Below are 22157 nucleotides of genomic sequence, written 5' to 3' on the forward strand. Positions count from 1 at the left end.
AGGAGGGACCCTGGCCAGACACTGGAACTTCTGCCATTCTACATCTGATCCATCTTCTACCACAACAGATGCAAGATATAAATACTTCCCATCAGTCATAATCAGAACTATTTTCACTCAAAACTTAATGGCCTGTAAGGAAGCTGTAAGATTTGTCATTCAAGATAAAGTCTATTTTTTTACATTAAAAACAATGCTGGGGGGAAAAAATATTCCTCTAATAGAGAACTAAAAGTTCAGTCACAGCAGTCACATGTTTAACTAAGACACAATGAATTAATTCTGAATTAATTCTCTTAAAGTGGAAGTAGTCAGCAAAAGCAATTGAGAGGAACATGCCATTACCCATCAGGTTTTGCTGTCCTCCCACATTTTTGACTTCTACAGCAGCTGCATGCTGGGTGTGGGCTCCCTGAAAGACGTTTTAAAGGGATGTCAAATCTCTGCACTACTTACTTTATTCACTTCTATTCTAAAGCCACTTTACTACACTGTTCTTTCCTGAATACTCCTGCTTTCCTGGGGAATAATTAGGACTGGTTACTTAAACTCCAAATGGCTGGTGTTAACAGGACTAATTTTAAACTCCAGAACTACCTGTGTGTACTTCACAAGTTTCTCATGTGTCGTGCTGACACCAAGAGCAAGAGTTTCACATTGAATAATGCAAGTTAAGTATTTTAAAAGTAAAAAAGAGCACAGAATTGATGAAGCAAACCTCAAGCATACAAGTAAGTGGAGGCTTGTCTTTGAGATCCAGTTGATGTTGAAGTCAAGAGGGAGAACCAGCTCGAGTGCTCATACTCTGTGTACATAATCGTGCCACAAAAACTGCAAACCAGATTTTTCTTCTGGTATTTGTTGTCTAAATAGCTTGGTAGAGTGTGCAGTCAGATTGTTATTTGCAGATTTAGCATTACTACAGAATGAAGGAATTAAAAGTAAAATCTGGCACAGATGGCCATATAAAAACATCCAAACTTCTTTCAGTTAAGCATCACATGCCTTCTTTATGTTAAATACAATGAGAAACTGCAAAAATCCTGCTGCAGAAAGGGTTAGGTAAAAAATCATCTTGAAAATAATCTGAAAAGTGAAGGGTTTAGTCAAGGAACTGATTAAAGAAAACCCTGAAAAGTATTTTTTCAGGCAGTATGAAAAAAAGCCCAGCTTCTATCCCTCCTTTCCCATCAGAAGTTTCAGCAAGTACAGAAAGACAATGAGCACAAAGAGAGGGAGCAGCAGGAATGCTACAAGAGCTGCCCTGTAACATCTGAAAACCCATTCTGATGCAGGTTGGAAGACACAGCACACCCCAGCAAGCCTTCCAAAACTCCTGTCTGCCCCAGCCCCACAGCAAAAAGACAGATGAGCCACAGGACTTTCCAGGGCTGTGACTATTCCCATGCCTGGGATCATCTGATGTGCCAAGGGAACCCCAGCCCTGCCCTGCAATGCCACCAGCAGCACAGGAGGAAGCTCTGATCTGCCCCCCAGCAGCCAAGAATGAACTCTGCTGCTGCTGCTGACCTTCAGGTTTCTTGCTTAAATCAGGTTTTGTTTGGTTTAAAAGCTACAGCATAAATAGGCTTATCAAAGCAAATCCCCTGTGGTTCATGAATAGAGCATCTACCTCTGTTTGCTTAGAGCTGCCATGCTTTTATCCCATCATTTAGATGTATTTAGTCAGAAATTACAAAAGAAAAACCAAAACCAAAACCAAAAACCAAAAAAACCCATCCCAACAAACAGAAGATGAGCCAAAAGATGCTAAACCTAGTAATAAACCACCCATTCCTTGGAGCTGGAGTATTTTGCAGCTAAGTTGAACCATCTCTCTGGAAAGTGAACTGCCAAATTCAGAAAAGCCCATGTGCACCCAAACCCCCCCTGCAGAGCCCAGCCAGTGCTGCTAATTAGGAAGGACAGGGTTTGGTGGGATGAATGTTTGCCTCCACTGCTAATTGATTCCAGGTGTCAGAGCTGTCAGCCCTCATGAACAACCAAATATTTGGTCACTTCACCCCCACTCTCTGATCTCAATTTTGTACCCACTGTGCTACCTTCCTCCCTCGTCTCCACCTCAAGGCAACAGGGAGCTGGAAGGTTTGAAAAAAAAAGGCTGGATTAGATTCAGAATTATAAACTATGGGAGAGAGGGAATGGTGTTCGGGAAGAAGAACTGACACTACAGCTCAGGAACCACCTTGTTATTCCTTAGAAAGAGGGCAAAGTCCAGAGTAACCACTGCTGTGGTTCAGTCTGGTTTTGACCCAGTTTAACAGCATTTCCCCCATATTTAAATTGTGAAATTTTGATAATGGGACTTAAGCCTCCAAAACCCTTTCCTGAACAGAGGTGAGGCATGGGCTGGCACAAGAGGGCTGAAAAGACATCCACACCTCCATCCATCACCACCTCCACCCTGGGAGGATCTGATCTCCCCCACTGCTGCTCTTCTCACCACTCAAAAAACTGCAGCGTTGACACAGAAAAGGACAAGGAGGTTATACTGAGGCTTTACCCTAATTCACATCCCCCCTGCCAATGGCATACATCACCAGACCTACAAGTGTTTGGACTAAAAGTTCTGTATGCAGATACAAGCAAGACAAGGGAGATCTGCCAGACCTCCTGCAGATAAAACTTTTAAGCCAACCAACATGAAGTAAAATTGCAGATGCTGTTTTAAATGAATCTGAGATGCTACTCTTAATGATCAGTGCAGACCCGTGCTCCTGCTACTGACTTAAAATTCCTGAAAATAAAGAACTGGTGGTAGAATGAATACACAGAATGGCTGAGGAAAAGAAAACACAACCTTGGGCCCCGAGAAGTCAGTCCGTCAGGAGTCCTCTGCAGAGCACATCTGCTTGTAACCACTCACCCTACTGCAACTTACTTATTATGGCAATAAAAACCACAAAGGCAAGATAAATTAACTCTGGCCAAGAAAAATGGAACTGGCCCTGCACAATCTGCCCAGTAGCTGTACCCACTTGTAGTCAGCAGCTCAAACTCAGGCTCCATTTCCACCCCTGTGCTCAGGATGAATTACAATTTGTTTCACGGGCATTCAGCCTTAATAGGATTATTTGTAATGCAAGGTGCAATCAATTTCAGACCAAAACTAGAGCACAGAGGCCAAAAATGTCTTCTGTTTTAATTGTATCTGTAATTACTTTATAAGACTACAATCCAGCGAATTACCCTGGGGACTCTTACTACTTATTATTACATATCTTGCACCGCCAAGTATAAATACTGAGAGAAAGACCATCCCCAGCCTCAAAAATATATAAATAGTCGAAATATATGGGACAAGGAAGAGTAGGGAAGCAAAACACTGACACGAATGTCAGATTGTTGTTAACTGCTGTGAGGTCAGAAGTTTGCAGCCCATTCCCTCTTCTTTTGCTTCTGTTTTATTATCTAATAAGGCACAAACCAGAGAGGTCTTATGCAATTTGGCACACAAGATCAGAGGTCTTTATCCCTTAATCCCAACTACAGACCAACACGTGTATTATTTTATTTCTTTTATAATCTTATCTGGGCAGTATTTGAATAAATCAGAGTGAGTGTTTTCTTATTAAAAATCTAATCCAATTCCTTGCGGTACCAAGCATCAATAAAGTTGCCATACTCCTTTCTTCTGAGCAGCAAACATTATTAATATTGTCCCATGCCCATCCTTATTCCAAGCATTGATCAATACTTAAAAAGTATTGTGTTTATCACTGTATTTATCTGGCACTGCTCTTCCCTCTGCTCATAGTCATGTTAGCATCACTTCTAAGCTTTGAACTTGCTGTCAGAAACTTTGATGACGTTTATTTCCCTTATGTAAAAGTTTCTATTTTCAAAACTTAAATTTTTCTGGTCACGGCTAAATCTCCAATATTTAGTGGTCTGTATTTATATATTTTTACACATTCTGGAGTTTTCACACCCCCAAGAAGCCTCATCTGGAGGTGGGACCTGAGCTCGGTAACACTGATTTTCTCAACTCCTCGATCCATTAGAAAAGGGCAAAAAAAACCACCCCAGAAACTCTAAATACTTTATAATTTCGCTTCGCAGCCTGTGAACAACTTCCAGTTTCTTCTGCACGCGTCCTTAGCTGAGCTTTAAAGCGGACTTTCCCCTTTACAGTGCCTTAAAACACTTTCCCCACCCAACTGGGAGCTTTAAACCGAGGGAAAGCCCGAGGGCTTCTCCTCAGCCCCCAGCGGGGAGGAGACCCCCGGAGCCCGGCCCGTCCTGGCCCAGGGTCGGGCTGTGAGGGGACCTGGAGCTTCCCCTCACCCCAAAGGCGCCATTTCCCCTCACAGACCCCGGGCCCGACCGGGCCGGTTCCGGCTCCGCCACAGCCGAGCAGCCCGGCCCGGCCCGGCCCCGCCGCCCCCCGCCACAAGATGGCGGCCGGCGGCTTCCCGCGCTCCCGCTGTTGCTCCCGCTGTTCCCCCCGCAGCCCCCACTCACCCCGGCCCGGCCGCCCGGGGCCTCTCCCGCCTCCCGGGGTCTTTTTCTCTTTAACTCCGGTAACAATTTGTGTCCCGGTGTCCCGCGGGAGGGCGGAGCGCATGCGCGGCGATTCCGCTCCCCGCCGGTCCCGGCCCCGGACCGGGCTTGAGGCGGTGCTGGGGGCAGGGCGGGAGCGGAGCTGCGGTGGGGATGGGGACAGGGACAGGGATGGAGAGGGACAGGGATGGGGATGGGGACAGGGATGGAGTGGGACAGGGATGGAGCGGGACAGGGATGGGGATGGGGACAGGGATAGGGATGGAGCGTGACAGGGATGAAGCGGGACAGGAATGGGGATGGGGACAGGGATGGAGCGGGACAGGGATGGAGCGGGACAGGGATGGAGTGGGACAGGGATGGAGTGGGACAGGGATGGGGATGGGGACAGGGACAGGAACAGGGATGGCACTGGGACAGGGATGGAGCGGGACAGACTGGCACGGGGACAGGGAGGCAGCAGGATGAGCATGGAATGGGGCTGGGGTTGGGATGGAATGGCACAGGTGGGCAATGGGATGGGACAGGGTGAGAATGGGAAAGGGTGACAATAGGACAGGGTGACAGTGGGACAGGGGGACAGTGGAACAGGCAGACATTGGGATGGGTGGGCACTGGGATGAGGGTGACACTAGGACAAGATTGAACTGGGACAGGCACTGGGACAGGGAGGCACTGGGACAGGGATGAACTGGACCACAGGGTGGGGATTAACTGGGAGACCTGGTGCTGCTCTGTGACCCAACTGGGAGGGAGCCCGGACACATCCCTGGGACATGGATGGAGATTTAGGAAATGGAGCTGGGAATCGCTGTCCCCTGGCATCCACCCAACGCTGACCGCCCCTCCCTGGTGATGAATACAAAAGCTTTCCCCCTCTGTTAAACTTGTGTTTCTTCTCATCATGTTATTTTCCTTTGTGTTTGGATTTTGAAACAACAAAAGGAGCGGTGGTGAAATTTTTTAATGACATTTTGGGGTTTGTCGGGTTTTTTGGGGTTTTTTTTGTGATGGTGAGGCAAGGAAGGAGCACGCACAGGCCCCAAGCTGTGACAACTTAAATGGAATGGGGTTTCAAGAAAAATAATAAATGAGATTTGAAATGGCTCATTTGAAATACACATCATAATATTCTTCATCCCTTGAGTAAGGCACATAAAACACCCATCTTTTAAATCAGAACACGGGTACATTTCTCACCTCATCGGTGGCAGCGAGTTCCAGATAAACCCCTGGTTCTGCAGAGCTTTCCAGATGGTGTTTAAGCACTCACTGGGCCTGGATTTATGGGGATAGTGAGAAGCCAAGGGTTTGCAAATAACTATCTACATTTATTTAGACTTGTATTTTGCTTTTAAATGCAGTAATTGAAATTCTGTTGAGAGGTACCTATTTCAGAGCCTCTCACACTTTTATCTCTGCTTATTTCAGAACAGAACCTGCCCTCTGCCACACCAGTTCCTGTTTTCCCTCAGAACTCACCTACAAGTTGCATTTCTTCCATGAGACAGGTTCCCTGGCCCTGAATCAAATTTTAGGACTCTTTTCCAGTGCATCTGGGTGAATATCTCCATCCTAAAGCTGACTTCTCTCTTGTATTTCACTAATCAAATAGAAATATAGCTTGGAAATATTGCACAGCTCTTGCAGACTTTCCACTGCTTCTTCCTGGCCATGCAATATTGTTGTTGTCATTGTCATTATTATTATTATTATTATTATTATTATTATTATTGTTCTTGTTATCTTGTTGTCTGAGGGCAGACAGAACCAAGTCATTATTTCCATCCTACAAGTAGGGAAACTGAGGCACGCTCTGTGTGGGCAGCAGGCTGAAGTTTCACGTTGTGCCCACCCCTCCAAGGCACTTGGGATTATGCAGCAAAAGCAGAAGATGAGATGGGAATGTTGGTGTTCCCAGTTTTTCCCTGCTTTCCAGGCATGCCTCGGTTTCCCTTTTCTCTTGAACAAAACCCTGAGCGAGGGCAGCATCAGGAAAGAAAAAAATCAGAATCATAGGATGGGCTGGGTTGGAAGGGACCTCTGGGATCATCAAGACCAACCCTGGGTTTTGCATAAGACCCTCTTTGATAGGAGGCCAAATTCTTCCTGAAATTGTAGTGCTTCCAAATGGGTGCTCAAGGTGCATCCTTCAATACTTCAGTGATTTTTTTTTTTCAGAGCTGTCTCCAAAGGGATAAGCCAAATCCTGACACAGAAGCAGAGACTTGGGCACACAGGTGCTGGTCTACAGCTCTCAAATGTCATTATTTATTATTTTTTTTAAATCAAAACTTGGGTGTTTTTTTTTTTTTTTTCTACCCCTTGATAATTTGCCTGCAAAAATGAATCACCCGCTTTGAAAAGGGCAGGAACAAAAGCTGGAAACTCCCAATGAATTGTATTAAAACCCCCACTAACAACACCCTGTTTGCTCACAAAATCCTCCCTGCAGAGCTGGGGCTGGCTCTGCACCTTCAGCACCAGCTCCAAAGGTGTTTAGGGAAGAATTGTTTTACCCAAAGGGCTCTCTACGACTGCTCTCACTTCATTAGGAGCAGTTTTGGCAGCCAGACAGCAAAAGGCAGAGTCACTTTTTAAAAACTCAGCCTAGACTGTATCATTTGCAGATTTTCTTAAAGGTATTTTTCAGCTAATTATCCCCTATTAGCAAACATCTTGCCCGGCCTGGTTTGCTTCTGTATTAAGATTAAGCAGCAAAAGGGATTAGAAATGTTATTATGAGAGCCTAAGATGTTAAAGCACTAAATTATATAGCTGAAAAAAAAGGCTTTTCCTTCTAAAAGAAATTAAATATCACTTCTGCAGTGCTTTCTCCTGCTGCTTTAGTAATATGACATTTGATAAAGTCTGAGCCACTCACCAACTCTACGGAAATATTTTGTGTTGAAAGCAACTCTTATCATCTATCACCCTTTCATCTTTTTAATACTGCACTACAAGTTTCAAATGATCAAATTATCCAGACTTCCTTCCAGCTCTGAAGTTAACTTCTAGCTGCCAGAACTGCTGTCAGAAGCATTGTTAGCAGTTTGAAATTTGCTCAGGTTTTTGATGAAACCAGCACTAACCTTTTTTGTTCTGCAGACCAAGTAAGAACTCACAAAATATGTTTTGCCTTTTATCTCTCAGAGCGTGGCTGGCAGGCAGGGCAAGGTGCTGGGGGGGGCAGTTCTTATCCAAAGCACCCGAGCAACAGCAGAGTTGGTGGAAAGCTCAGCCTGAGCAGTTTGCTCATGGCCTGAATCTGGAACTGGGATATTACTCAGGAACATCCACAAAATTCCTGCTGGAAGCTGCCTGCCTTCCTCCCCACCTCCATGGGGATGCTGGGGACATTCCGTGTTCCCAAGCTCAGAGCTCCTCAGAAACACCTCCTGCCCTTTCCTGTTTCTTTAGAGAGGTTGCCCCCAGGTGCAGATGTTTCATTAGGAGGAAAAACTCCTGGAAAAGGTGCTGAGATGAGACAAGCTGAGGGTGCAGCCTCAAGTCCCTGCTGCTCTGCTTGTAACTGAAGAAGCACCCCAGGAAATGGGTGTTGGGGACTTAGGGTGAGATGGCAGAGCCCTCCTGGGCACTGCAAGTTCAGAGCAGACAGGATTTGTGTCCAGCAACCCCTTTCTTCCAGGAGAGGGTCTGACATGAGCTGAAACTTCAATCTGTGACTGGAAATCCCCAAGCTACAATTCCCCCCACAACCACTGCCTGCTACACAGAGCTGCAGAACCCTGGAGCATCCTCATCCTGCCTGGCTCAGCCCATCCTGGGGAGCCCGTCCTGAAATCCCAACCTGACAGTCAGGGACTATGAAATCAGAGCAGTACCCAGCTCCTGCTGAGTGTGCCAGAGCAGAGAAACACCTGTAAAACCACGGTGCTTCTTTCCCCTGCAGTTCCCAAAGGGACTGGAAGAAAAGGAAACGACTGAACCTGCACGCTGCAGGGTGAAGAAGGGAAGATGAGGAGGATTTGTTCCCTGCCAGCCACACTTAACCTCCAGCACCAGCTGTGCATGGTGTGAAACACTGTGGGACAAACAACAATTTACAGGTGACTGGAGTGGAGCAAGGGAAGCAGATGAGAAATTTTCTTCCCTGGCTTCTGGAAGCTGAAGCTTCATTTACCCAGAGCGTGATCAGGCTTGCAACCCTCCTCGTGCTTCTCCTTCATTTTCCTGTACTCTCCTTATTGCATTGTTAAAGCACCTGAAAAGTCAGTGTTTCTAGAGAAATGAGTTATTTTAGTTGGATTGTATTCAATAATTTACATGAGTGTACATTTAATATCAAGTGGCTTTCCCAAACAAGAACCCATTCTCTGCCAGGAACTCTGCTTACACTGATGGATGTGAACCAGTGACAATCCCAACAAGACTCCATGGAACCACCACCAAGTGTCATCAAGCAAAAATAGTCTTTATTCAAATTTCATGGAAACAGGAATCACTGTACTTTGCAAGACAGGGAAAATAAAATAAAAAAATTTAATATAAAACAAGGATATTGTCACAATAACAGAATATGGAAGTAGACTTCTTTTCCCTACAGATTACTGCAAGTACCATTTTTTTTTCCTTTTGACTGTGCTATTCACGACTTTGTAAGTCCAAAAAAAAAAAAAAAAAGAAAAGAAAAGAAACAAAAGTATTATGAAACTTAAGACTTAGCACTTCCACTAAATGGCATACATCAAAGGGCATCAATTCAAGGGCAAAGACTGTTGAAGCCATCATACCTACCTATCAGTCATCACTGCAGTCTCATAAACCCACCAAGGCACAGTGCTCATTCTCTGCCAGGCTCTTCCTGGAAAACAGGGCAATTTTGGAGCTCTGGGAAGAGTTATATTTAAAGAGAGCCTTTTGAAAGGATAGAAAATGAGCTGAGCAGCCTTGCACCAGCGAGCACTGCAGGGAGGGAGCACTGCAGCTCCCACTGACAGACCTACCATCAGGGTTGTTAAAAATATACAGCATCCACATGGTTTCTACTTCACTGCTGCTACAACTACTAAACACGTACAAAAAGACTTTTCCAACCACTCCAAGTGGGGGTGCAGCAAGGTTAGGATCTGGAGTGAGACCTCGACCGTGATCTGGAGTGTGACCTAGAGGCAGACCTAGACCTAGACTTGGAATGGGACCTTGGTTTTGAAAGGGATTTGGACCTGGAGCGAGAATCTGATTTGACGTTTGGTTTCAGTTTGGAAATGGACCTGGACCTGGAGCGAGATGCTCGTCGTGTGGCTGCACTCTCACCCTCACCTTTTCCCTCCTTTTTGTCAGGATCTGATTTGAGATGCCCCTTTTCTTTGGAGGCTGACCTGGACCGTTCATGGCTCTCCTTCCTTTTCTTCTTGCCACTGGCTTTGCTGTCCCTCTTGCTGCGCCTCTTGCTCCTCGCGCTCTTGCTGCGGCTCCTGCTTCTACTTCTGCTCTCGTCCCTGCTTCTCTTCCTGCTTTTCCTTTTATCCTTACTGCGGCTCCTGCTCCTGCTCTCATCCCTGCTCCTGCTCCTGCTTCTAGCCTTGCTAATGCTCTTCTCCCTATCTTTGCTTCTACTCTTCTCCTTGCTCCTACTCCTCACGCTCTCCCTTGTCTCTCCCCTTTCCTTACTCCCACTCCTGCTCCTACTCCTTTCCTTGCTGCGGCTCCTACTCTTTCCTTTCTCATCACTGTTATGGAGGGCACCCTCAGATTTATCTTTACTTTTGTTTCGGGATTTCTCTGCACTCCTGCTGCGGCTCCTACTTTTCTCCTCTTTACTTGGAGTCCTGCTTTTCTCTTTTTGGCCTCTGCTACGGCTCTTGCTTCGACTGCAGCTCTTGCTTCTGGAACGGGACACAGACCTGGAAGCACAAAAGCAACACTTTAGTGCAGCACTTGAATACTGCACATAATATGGCAGGGAAAAATAAGACACCCAAACTGTGCTCCTATTGCAAACGTAGGAGGATGCTTCTTATTTAAGTGGGTGGCCCCCCCAAGACATACCTGGATCTTGATCTGCTCTTGGAGCGACTGCTGCTGGCACTGTGGCTCCTGCTCTTATGAGAATGTCTGCTGCGAGAGCGAGACCTGGAACAGATCAACCAGCTCACTGTCAGCAGGTCCCCCAGACAGCCTCTGAGCCCCTTGTCCCCCCCAAACCCCACAGTACCAAACCACCTTCCAGGCAGCCGAATGGTGAACGTGACACAAGTCACTACCAGAGAACCCTCCTCCCCACCACTCATCCCCTGCTGCTGAAGTGAACAGTTCCCCATCTGGAAGAAAAGGTGTGGCCTTATTTATTTAAGACAAGGAAGCAAGAATCACTTTCCCAAAGCAAGCTAGAGACTGAATGCAGAGAGATACTTGGATAAAGCTTTGACTTCAGGCTTTGATTTCATGGTCAAGCTGTTCAATGAACAGTTTGCCTGAGAATTCCTGCAACAAGTTCAGAATGGAAAGGGGCAAAGACTCAGTGCTGCGTGCTGAAGCAGTTCTCTCAGTCACACAACCAGTGAAGCAAACCTCTGGGAAACAGGGAATGGGTGAGGGTTTCCATGCTGAGGAAGAACTGTTAGTACCAGGGCTTACAATTGAACATGGTGTTCAGAGACAAAGTGTTAAAAGCACCTTCAGCTTCATCCACAGCTCCAGCTGCCACACAGCCCTCTCCTGCAAGCCAGCAAGGACTTGGGACTGGATGGAGCTGGGAGGAACAGCTGAAGGCTGCTGGGTGTTGGGCTGGCAGATGGAGACACCTCTGAACAGGGACTTCATTTCCCTTGGTTACTCTCAGGTAAATAACACATTCTCAAAAACTAGACTTCTTCAGAACTCTGAATACTTCCAAGGTGGTTTGGAACCTGCTGCATGTTCATGGAATTCATGGATTCAGGCTGAGCTGCAGTGCAGACACCAGACATACCTCGAGTGGCTTCGGCTTCTGGAATAAGAGCGGCGCCGTCTGGATCCAGGTCTGTCTTCCACTAATCTGATCTTTCTGCCATTCACTTCTGTCCCATCCAGCTTCTCAAGGGCTCTTTTCATGTCAGAGTAGGATTTGAACTCAATCACACCTTCGTTTTTCCTTCCTTTGTGTGCATCTGCATATGTCACTTCCCCTGCCTGACGCATATAATCCTAGAGGAAGAGGACAGAATAACCATTGCCTGGAATCCAGTGGCAGGCTCCCAGGTCCTGGCTGACCCTGCTCATGTCTGCAACAGGGCTCACTTGACCTCTTCTGATCACACAGATGTCAGCAAGGGCTTGAACCAAAGAGCATTTGCAGTGCTAACACCAAGATTTCTGAGCAAGCCAATTAATGCACTGTGATTTCACAGAGCTTGTGCCGTTGGAACCAAGATGGTGTTGATGGGTTTTGAGCCAAAGGATAATTTAATGTCTCCCACCTCAAGTCTAACAATATCAAATATGCTCTGGAGAGTGGGAAGTTTCAAATTAAGAAGCAAAATGCTTGCTCTCTAAATCATGGTTTAGATAAACTTAAAGGTGAAATATGAAGGGGCAAGAAGACTACGGGCAAGCAGATTTCCCTATGTCCTCCACCTAGGCAGCATCTCATTCTGCTGGAGGAAACCCCCACACAAGGACAACCTCCGTTCATTTTCCCACTTCATGCTTCCTGGCTTTGCTGTTTCAATCACTAAACACCTCTGTTTAGCAGGGAGTGCCATTCCTGCCTGGTTTCCAGCAAGCTGTCAGACAGGGCCACCTTCCAGCCAAAGATGGAGATGGAGCACAGAACTCCAGCCCAGTCTGTTTCACCCCAGCATCCCCATCTCCAGTACTCTGACACAAAAAACTATTCAAAAGAAGCAATGTGTCCACTTGAGGATTCATCATTCCATGCTCTGCTGACAGTTTTTAATACCAGAAGCAAAGACAAGCTCCTGCTGGGGTGAAGCATTAACACCAAAAGACATCTGAAGAATCTCAGTCTGTACCTGAACTAGTGTTCCAGACTCAATTACAGACCAGTTTCTACTACGTCAAAGTTTGTTTAGAACAAATTTTACACATCCTTAAAAGAGAAAGTGTTCTGTAAGAACAAGTAGTTTTAACCATTGCTGTTAAATCTGATGAGGAAACACTCTCTTTTTGTGCCTACTGATGAAATTCTGCTCCCTGTCCTGCCCCCCCAGCCATGATGCAGATAAATCATGGGGCAACACTTCACCTCCAGCCTACTGGGAGTTCCTGTGGGCTACATGGTGTTACCCAGCACTTCCACTGCAGAGATTCACCTTCTACTCCTTCAGACTCTGAGAAAATAGTAGCTTGTGGCAAAGGTTTTGCATGGTTGCTCATGCTGGAAGCATCCTTTCCTTGAAAATCTTTTTTAAAACAGCTTTACACAGTGTGGAGATTCTTGACAGAGACTGTGCAGGAATGATGCTCTCATTAGCTCTAGCACCTTACAAGCTGATGCCTAAAACCCAAAGTGCCAAGGGTGAACCTCTCTGTCTCCAGCCCATCCTCCCACTGCTTTGATTAAAGATAAGATAAACCACACCTGCACGTGCTGGTGGTTTGTGTTCAGTAAACCAAGGTATTCTCTGAGCCACAGCAAGTCTGCAGGTGCAGCTCCCAGGGTCACATTAATTTCATTTGTGCAAATACACTTCCAGAGTGACTTAATGTGTGCTTCAATCCCCAAATCTGTATGCAGACAACAAACTGAGCTGAGAACACAGCTGGATGGAGCTTTCCCCTTGCTGAAAAGGAAGCTGAGTTGTTTTTTTTTTTTTACCCCTTGTGCTCTTTAAAAGGGTAAAGAAAGGGGCCTCATACCTTAAGATCTTGCCAACTGCAGCGGCTTGACAAATTTTCCACAATCAATCTGTATTCTGTACGGGTGGGAGGACCATACTTATCTCTTCCACTTCTTCTATAACCATATCCACCTTGAGGAGGTGACAAGCAGACAGCAGAACTTCAACCAGGGAAATGGAGCCCTCGCTCTACAGCCCACACCAAAACTCCTCTGCCCCGCACATCCCCGCAGACATCCCAAGCTCACCCACCCCCCCCCCTCTGTCCAAACTCCATCCCCCTCGGGTCAAATGTTACAAAGATCCAAAGCATGATTAAATAAAGAAATAAATAAATTAACAAATCGACTACGAGCACGTAATTAAAGCAGAGCACATAATTAGAGTTACGCTAGGACCAACATGCAATTAAATTTAAGTTAATCTTTAAGAGTTTGAAAGCAGAAATGGAACGAAGCCAGTTTACTAATGTTACTTACATTGCTTAAAGGTTTTCTGAATATCTGATAGGAATAAAGCTTTTCAGGCACCTATTTCAGATTAATCTCATCTGTCTCTAACCCTTGGGGTCCTCACCACCCAGGTCTAATGGGGAAAGGTAGCGGTCGTCACATGGCTTCCTTTTTGGGTCAGCCAAGGGCCACAAAGGTCAAAGAGCCACTCATGGAAAGGTAACCCAGGGTCAGCAAATGGGACGGGCAGTCATCTTAGCCTCAAAGGACTCTTTCAATTAAAACATTGAGGTCTTTGTTAAATCTATGTTCAACAGCACATTGCAAATAAACCATTCAAATAGTTCAACGAAACGATGATAATAAAAATGGTACAAGAAACGGCGTTTATTAATTTATCAGTTAAAATAGTTTAATACAGCACACAGATTGAGAAATAGATCAACAGTTACATTTACAGTTACAGAACACTACTCACAACTTCATAGCATTTTCTTATTTAAAATTACTTTTTAAAAAAAAAATAATAAAGGAATTTAAAAAAAAAAAAAAAATTAAAAAAAAAAAAATGAGCAAGAGGTGTTTTATTGGAAAGAAATGACAGATCCAAATGCATTTTAGTGCTTACTGCGGCCAGAGCCGTAACTGCTGTCGCGCCGGGGGCCTCGGGCATGCTCAACGATCACTCTCTCCCCACAAAGATCTTTACCATTGAGCTCATAAACAGCATCATCTGCATCTCGCAGATCATCAAACTCAACAAAGCCATACCTGGAGAGGGAGAGACACACACAAAAAAAAAAAAAAAAAAAGAAAGAAAAAAAAAAGAGTTGTCCAGAGAACTGAAGGTGGGTCAGAGCCGCTCGGAGCACTGCCCTGTAGGAAGCTACAAGCAACCCAAGGGTTGAAGGGCACCAGCACTACCCCACTGGAAGTGCTGCTATTCCATAAATAATCCGTGGGCTCAACAGCTGCCATGGCACATGACAGCTATGGCAGGGTCTGTGTGCCAGGGATTAGGATTTCTCCTGGGTTTTGGGGAGCTCGGGTTCATTCCTGGTTCTCTTACGGAGCTACTTGAACTCCTACACTTTGAGTGGAACTATTTGTTCACTGCTGTAAACCCTGCATGGAAGCCCAACAGGAAAGAAAAAGGTTAGGAAAATGGATTTTGCTCTAATCAGGCTCATTTTAGTTTAGACTGTGGGCAGTGCTGAGGGTTTGGGTAAGAAAGGCAACGTGCTCAAGAACAGGACAGACCTTCCACCTGCTGAGATACCTGGAGCTTCTCACACACTGCTGAAAAAAGTGATGCCCACTCTATTTCCCATATCCCAGCATGCTTGAGAGCATGGAGAGTCCAAACCTTCTTAAGGAACTTGGGAAAATGCAGCAACAAGGAGTGAATTCCCTGGGCAAATCAAGAGCTCACCGTGCAGGTGGAGAATAGATGAAGTTTTGTGTTTGCAAACAGCTGCTGCACCAGCATTGCTCAAAAAATTGGTGGTCACGGGCAGATCAAGCCCAAGAGAAAGGATACAAATAGGGGAAAAAAAAAAAAAAAGCAAAAAAAAAGCTTAATATTAGCATTCCAATGAACATTTCAGCATTGGTTTCCTAGGAGCAAACCCAAACCCAGCACAGAGATAAAAGCAAGCAAACACTGTTTGCCTGGGAAGTTAAAGGCAGTTTAATCTTCAGGGGTGCCCCAGACATCAGAGCCAACATGAGGCTGCTGCACTTAAACCTCGTGGGGCAGAGATCCCAACAGACCCAGGGTTTTAAATAATTCTTAGAGCTGGTGCTCGGGGCCAAGCCAGGAATTTGCTTATGGATGGGAAGCAAACTCACAGCAGCACTGAAGTAAAATTCATCCCTGCCAATTTCTAACCTGGACAGAGTTAAACAACTATTTTTAGCTTGGTTTTAAAACACCAGTTGTGTGTTTGCTCACTATGCCTGCTGACCAGGGGAACAGGACAAAAAGCAGAATGCTGTTTATTGGCATTCAAAGTCCACCTGATGTTGAAACGACTTCTTCTGTCACCTGCCAAGAGCAGATCCAGGCTCCAGAGTCCCCCCCAGCAATCACCAGGGATGCTGCAGCCCCAGCATCTTCTCAGCTGTGACATCTGTAGGCAAACACATCATCATCCTGACCCTGGGGCTGAGCAAGTGGGGGAGTGCTGGTGTTCTAAATAATCCAGGACAACAAAGCCCCGAGACAAAAATGTTGGCTTCCTCTGTTGGGTAACTTTGTTTTTAAGGTTTCTGTACCAGCAGGTCCAGCTCGGCTGTGTGACAGCCCCTGGACCCAGGTCTCAGGAATAACTCCAGACACCACCAAGCAAGGCAGCTGCTTTCTCATGCCAGTGCTGTAGCTGCAGGGAAGGAAGGAGCAGGATTGATTCACAGCAATCGAAACAATCACAGTCATTACAAAACGATTCCAACTGCAACTTTCTTCCCTTCAATTCGAAAACCAGAGCAAGCCAGCTCCAACCTGTGAACCAGACCTCACCCTCCCAGCAATTACACACAGAGGGAAGTGCCTGGCGGGCACCAGCACTTTCCAGACAATAAATGCAGGGACCTTGGAAGCTGGAGTAACAAAGAAGCATCTGAACTGGATCAGAACACAGCACTGAGCTTGTTCCTCCCCAAAGTGCACCCAGGAGTTGCTGGGGGGCTCTCGGGGTCTCACCCACCATCCCAAGCACCTCCAGCACTCAAGGAAATCTGCTCCCAAGATGGTCCAGCAGCATCAGGACCTTCATGGCCAAAGTGGGACAGAAAGCATTTACCCTTTTTCTTCTCTCAGCCCAAAAAGGAATGCTTGTTCTTTTCCCTATGCTGTTTGTCTTTCTTATCTGGGAATATGTAAAGTGCAAGTAGCCCTGGAGTGAGCCACTGCTGTGCCAGAAAAGGTGGAAGCAAGTTACAAAAAGAAACTTCTATTCTTTAAGACAAACAAGCAAGCTCAGACAAACCCTGAGATTACCTGCATTACCAAAAATCATACCCCACATCACTCCAGTGAAAGTATTCCTGACCCCCTGTTAAATATCTACAATATTGCACCCTATCAGCTAAAACCATGAATCAAAAGCTTTCTGAAGCAGAGTTTTACACCTCAGAAAGCTCTCACTGCTGACACAGCCTTAACTACAGCAATCTGAACCTGCTGGGATATGACAGTGGTGCAGGTAAATCTTCTTTTAAATGTCTACTATTACTACTTCATATGTGGCATAAAAATGCTTACTAAAAATGTCAATGCAATTTACTTCAGCTAATGTGGACCTACACCATTTTCTGGTCATATAAGAAACCAGAAAAAGCTGCAGAAGTATCTCCTTATCCCAAGCCATTCCAATAGACTGAAGCCCCTAAAAGGTGGGGGGTTTGTTTGTTAGATGCAAAGCAAAAGGAAAAAGGGCTTTTTTTTTAAAAAACTACTTAATACCCAAAATAGAAAGCAGACCCTCATTTTCTCCTCTGCTCAGCTCTTCCCCCACCTCCATCACCTTTGAAGCCCCCTGGATCTTCCCAGCTGGCTCTGCATCCCCCTCTCCATGCCTGCCCACCATGGCATCCCCAGGAGCCAATTTCTTCCCCTCTCCTCAGGCCTGGTTGGTGCTGGAAATCTGGCAGAACCCAAAAACAGGAGTCCCAAGTGCCCAGAAGAACCTCAGACCTCCTGTCCCTGCCCACGGCCAACACAAGCTCCAAATCCATGGATGTTTTGGGGGCCAGGAATCCATCTGAGCTCCATCAGCAGCTGTGGGGTGGATTCAGCAGCTGCTCTGCTGGTTCCCAACAAAGAGAGAGCTGCTCAGCTCTCACCTGGCTCTCCTCTCAAGCACAACCAAGCTGATGGTTTGGCAGCTCTCTGAATTTCAGGTTGCACAACTGCTTTGTCTGGACAGATGTTCTCAAAACCAGCTCCCTGCACCTCTTGCTGCTCCAGCCTCTGGGTGAGCAAGGTCAGGGCAAGCAGGCAGTGAGCTGAGCAGCTGCAGAGGAGAAAACACACAAAGAACTGATTCTGGGCTCCAGTTTCTTTTGGAATAAAGAATGCCACGCATCCAGCCCGAAAAAATGCTCCTAAAAGATAACTTCTGGGTGCTTTGTGATCTGTGCTGCTCCCAGCCAGGTGATGCCCACCCCTCCTGCTTGGAGGAGGCAGCAGCCAGGCCAGGAACACCTTATCAAGGACAAGCAGCTTCAGGAACTTGAAACAAAACATTTAAATGAGTTGCTGAAGCTACAGCCTCAGAAATAACTGGATTTCAATATATGAACATTTAAACCTACGATTTGGTAGAGATTCCTTTAAGTTTCTGGACTAATGGTGTCACTGAGTATCTCTGGTCTTCTAGCACAAATGAACATCTTGAAAGCAAAAAGGAATTAAAATCTCACCTTGTTTACTCTAACATAAGCAAAGGGGGAAAAATATCCATAAATCCACTGGAATTAAAGAGCAGTTCACTAGGAGGTCACCTTACCATCATCTATCACTATGTTGTGAGACCAATTTGATTTTTTTCTTTTAATGCCCATTTTAGTTCATGGGCATTAACTCACTTGGTGGGAAAGGTTCAGGGAAATCCAATCACTTTTTGTTGGGCAACCAACACAGACAACTTGGCTAGGTGAAAGAACTGAAGCTTGGTCTGTTCTGGAGAATTCACATCCCTCTGTCTTGCAGATATTTTGAAGCCAGGAATTCTTGAAAGCTGGTGGGGTGATGCAGGGCAGGCATGTACACAGGTAGAGCTCTTCTTTAAGCCAGGAGAGCTGAGCAATGATCTCCCCACCAAGGAAAGCTTGCAGCTCTCAGAATTATTGCTGCTAGCTTTTAGCATGGTTTGAAAAGATAAAAAAGCAGGCTGAAAAGTCCAATTTTCCAGTCTCTTATTACACACACTACAGCAGGCACAGCTTCAGTTCTCTGGGAAGTTCTGAGCAGGAAAAAAGAACCTGAAAAACTATGAGCCTACAATTAGAAACTGCAACTTGGAACAGAGAATCCTACAGGAACTGGATTTTTCTTTTCCCATCCTTCCCTCAGGTAAACATTGCTTTAATTACAGCTTTAAAGCTTAACTTAGCAGCAAGCAAGACCCTTCTTGGACTCCTGTCTCAGGCTGCAGCTTCATCCCCTTGCTCAGGCAATTCATCTTCACTGCTAAAATAGTTATGGCTTAATCCCCTGCCAGCTGAGCACCACAGAGAGCCCACAAATTTCCAGAAGAAACTGGAAGAATCTCTCCAGCCATACACAGAGCAGTAATTTTTAATCGTTTGCTAAGCACCACTAAAAATAAATCGTGGAGAAAGGATCAGAAAGGGAACAAAGCACTTTGCAGAGTGGCAAAGGCACAGCACAAGTACAGACACAAAAGCTGAAAGCCCAAGTAAAAATTTTTTTCTTGTTAAAGCAGGATTTACCTACAAACCAAGAGCAGCCTGTTGGAAGAACTTCAGAATATACAACTCCAAGAGGAGGTAAACTCTTGAGTTAATTGCAGGAGTACAGCCTGAGCTCCATCCACCCCCCAGCTGAAGCAATCAGCTACAGGAGCAGCAAGAAGGACACCTCAGCTACACCAAGTTTCCTGAATTCCTTCTGTTACCAGAAATTTGGAGCTCTGTCTCCCCCACTGAAGTCAGGAAAATTACTGAATCTCTTTCACACACTCAGCACCTGAATTTTAGACCCAGGAAGGCTGTGCCCTCCTCCCCTCTCTCCCTTCAGACTGAAGATGTCACAAGTTTGGGCCACTCAGGCACACCTGAAAATCTGCTCCTGCACCCACAGCTGATTTCTGAGCTGGGATCATGGTCCTTGGTAGAGATTATTCCATAAAGCAAGAAGCCAAGCCCAGCAGCCCTGCAACCTGGAAGTTCTACATCAGCCACCAAAGTTTGATTGGTTTTGTTTTCCTATGAAACAGAAATGTTTAATTTGGAGGCTTTGGAACAGCAACAGGAAAACTGACTGGCCCCCAAACCAAACCAAACCAAACCAAACCAAACCAAACCAAACCAAACCAAACCAAACCAAACCAAACCAAACCACTCTCAGGAAGATGTGGTGGGACTGGAAAACAGGGACCTCAAATATTTCAGGTATGGGCAATCTTCACCACCACCTGAAGCTGTGTTGGTGGAAGCACTGAGACAGGCACACGTTTGCTTTGATCATGGATTTTATTCACCTTATAAACCTGTCCCGTGTCCACCTACCAGTACAACCATTTTTTCATCCCCCTTTTTAGCCTCAAGGACTAACTTTTACAAGAAATTCCTCAGCTTAACCTCTAAAGCAAAATTAATAACTGGCTTTCCTGGCCAGTCACAGTAAAATCCATATTCCACTCAGTCTTTCTAGTCAAGACTTCAAGCTGGGTTTCTTATTAAAAAAAACCACACTAAAAGATTCCAACACTCCTGAAGCTTTAAGGGTTGGGGGACATCGCCCTCCCCCTCAAAACAACAATTTGTTTTCTTTTGGAAAATCCACACTTGAATGTCCTGGTGGAGCAGGATCCAAACCCTGGAGAGGCAGCTGGTGGGACAGCACAGAGGTGAGAACACAGGGGGGATCTCTGGGGGGGCTGAGGCCACTGCCTCTCACCACCCTGCAAAGGGGGCTCTGCCCCCTGCAATGGGGTGGTTTATTGGGGTTTTTTTTGGGGGGTACATCCTGGCTCACCCTTAGGTGCTCAGCTTGGGGTGTGGAGGGGCCCCTCAGGGAACACCCCCCCCACACAGAGGGTGCAGACCCCAGAGTCACCCCATCCAGCACCCCAACAGCTGACGCCGAGGCCCAAGCATCCTGTCCCGTCCCCGTTGCCATAGAAACCCACCCAGGCGTCCCATTCCAGCGGGGACACAAGTGACCCGTGTCCCCCCCCCGGTACCACAGCGACCCAGACCCCCCCCAGCCCACCTCCTGTCCCCCCCTTCCCGTTGCCAGGGGAACCCTGCCCCCCATCCCCCCATCCCATAGAGGCCCAGGCACCCTGCCCCCCGTTCCCATAGCAACCCAGGCGTCCTGACCCCCCCCTCCCGTTCCCATAGCAACCCAGGCGTCCTTCCCCCCCCCCCCTTCCCCACACAGGCCCAGGCGCCCTCCCCCCCCTCGCCTGGCCCGGGCCTCCTCCCCCCCATCACCTCAGAGCCGCCCGGGAGAACCCCTCAGAGCCGGTGGTGATGGGGAAGGGGAGGAAAGGGTCAGAAGGTGCCGGTCCGGTCCGGTCCGGTCCGGTTGGGTTCGGGCCGGTGGGCGCTCACCCGTTCTTGAGATCCACCTCCAGGATCTTGCCGTAGCCCTTGAAGAACCGCTCCACGTCGCGCTCCCGCGCTTGGTAGCTGAGGCGGCCGATGTAGACCCGCGGCATCGCGCCCCGAGAGGCACCGGGGGGAAGGGGGTGAAGGGGGGGGAAAGGTTTGGGGTTCGGTTCGGCCCGGGCCGGGCCGGGCCAAGGGGAGGGGGCGGCCCGCGAGGGGCGGGGCTGAACCGGCGGCGGAACGGGGCGGGGCGGGGGCGGCGTGACGTCACGGCGCGGGGAAGCGCTGAGTGGGGGTGACGTCATAAATAAACCCCGCCCCCTCCACATCGGGCCTCGCGCCTCTTAAAGGGGCCGCGGCTGAGGGGGTGGGGGGCATCTTCCTCTTCCTCCTCTTCCTCTTCTTCTTCTTCCTCTTCTTCCTCTTCTTCCTCTTCTTCCTCTTCTTCCTCTTCTTCCTCTTCTTCCTCTTCTTCTTCCTCTTCTTCTTCCTCTTCTTCTTCCTCTTCTTCTTCCTCTTCTTCTTCCTCTTCTTCTTCCTCTTCTTCTTCCTCTTCTTCTTCCTCATAATAAGTCCCCCTGGGAAAACAAAATCCCTGCATTGACCCCATAACCCTGGGATGGATGCTCAGAGGCTCCAGCCCAAGGCAGCCAAAGGTCCCAGCAAAACCCCATTTTTTTTTTTGGTTTTTTTTTTTTTTTTGTGGGGTGCAATCTCCCCAGTGCTGAGCCCGGGGGGGCCCTCCCTGCCCTGCTGTGCTGGCCACACCAGTGCTGACACTAGCCACAGGGCTGGTGGCCTTCTTGGCTGTCACCCGGCACCCTCAGGTCCCTTTCCACAGGGACCCAAGGCTGGAGCTGTGCTTGGGGTTGGTGGGACCCAAACGCCAGAGCTGGCACTTGGCTTGGCCCTGTCCTCAGCCACCTCCCCAGGTGCCTCTCCAGAACATTCCAAGCCTCCAGCACATCCAACCCCCCCACCTGGCTCCGTGTCCATCTGTGACCTGGCTCAGGGATGCTTCCTGGGTCCAGACCATGGAAGTGATCCCAAAAATGGAAGTGGCCCAAACGCTGAG

At 47.2% G+C, this 22157-nt stretch overlaps 2 protein-coding genes across 2 annotated transcripts in view; both read right to left on the bottom strand.

The window, feature by feature from the left end:
• LOC139807227 (lethal(3)malignant brain tumor-like protein 3) overlaps positions 1–4639 on the bottom strand; it is a 48718-nt gene extending 44079 nt beyond the window's left edge. The window contains exon 1 of the mRNA XM_071767928.1: positions 4486–4639. Coding sequence (XP_071624029.1) covers positions 4486–4588 — 103 coding nt within the window. The 5' untranslated portion in view covers positions 4589–4639. The remainder of the gene's footprint in view (positions 1–4485) is intronic.
• A 4299-nt stretch (positions 4640–8938) lies between these two features.
• On the bottom strand, positions 8939–21307 carry SRSF4 (serine and arginine rich splicing factor 4). The gene is made up of 6 exons (XM_071767933.1): positions 21086–21307; positions 14409–14551; positions 13348–13460; positions 11459–11673; positions 10537–10620; positions 8939–10391 (listed from the first exon to the last, which is right to left on the bottom strand). Exons 1-6 carry the CDS (start codon positions 21190–21192, stop codon positions 9608–9610), a joined length of 1446 nt encoding a protein of 481 aa, XP_071624034.1. The 5' UTR covers positions 21193–21307; the 3' UTR covers positions 8939–9607.
• Positions 21308–22157: the final 850 nt, after the last annotated feature.

The sequence above is a fragment of the Heliangelus exortis genome, chromosome 24 (assembly GCF_036169615.1).
Source record: "Heliangelus exortis chromosome 24, bHelExo1.hap1, whole genome shotgun sequence".
Taxonomy (NCBI): domain Eukaryota; kingdom Metazoa; phylum Chordata; class Aves; order Apodiformes; family Trochilidae; genus Heliangelus; species Heliangelus exortis.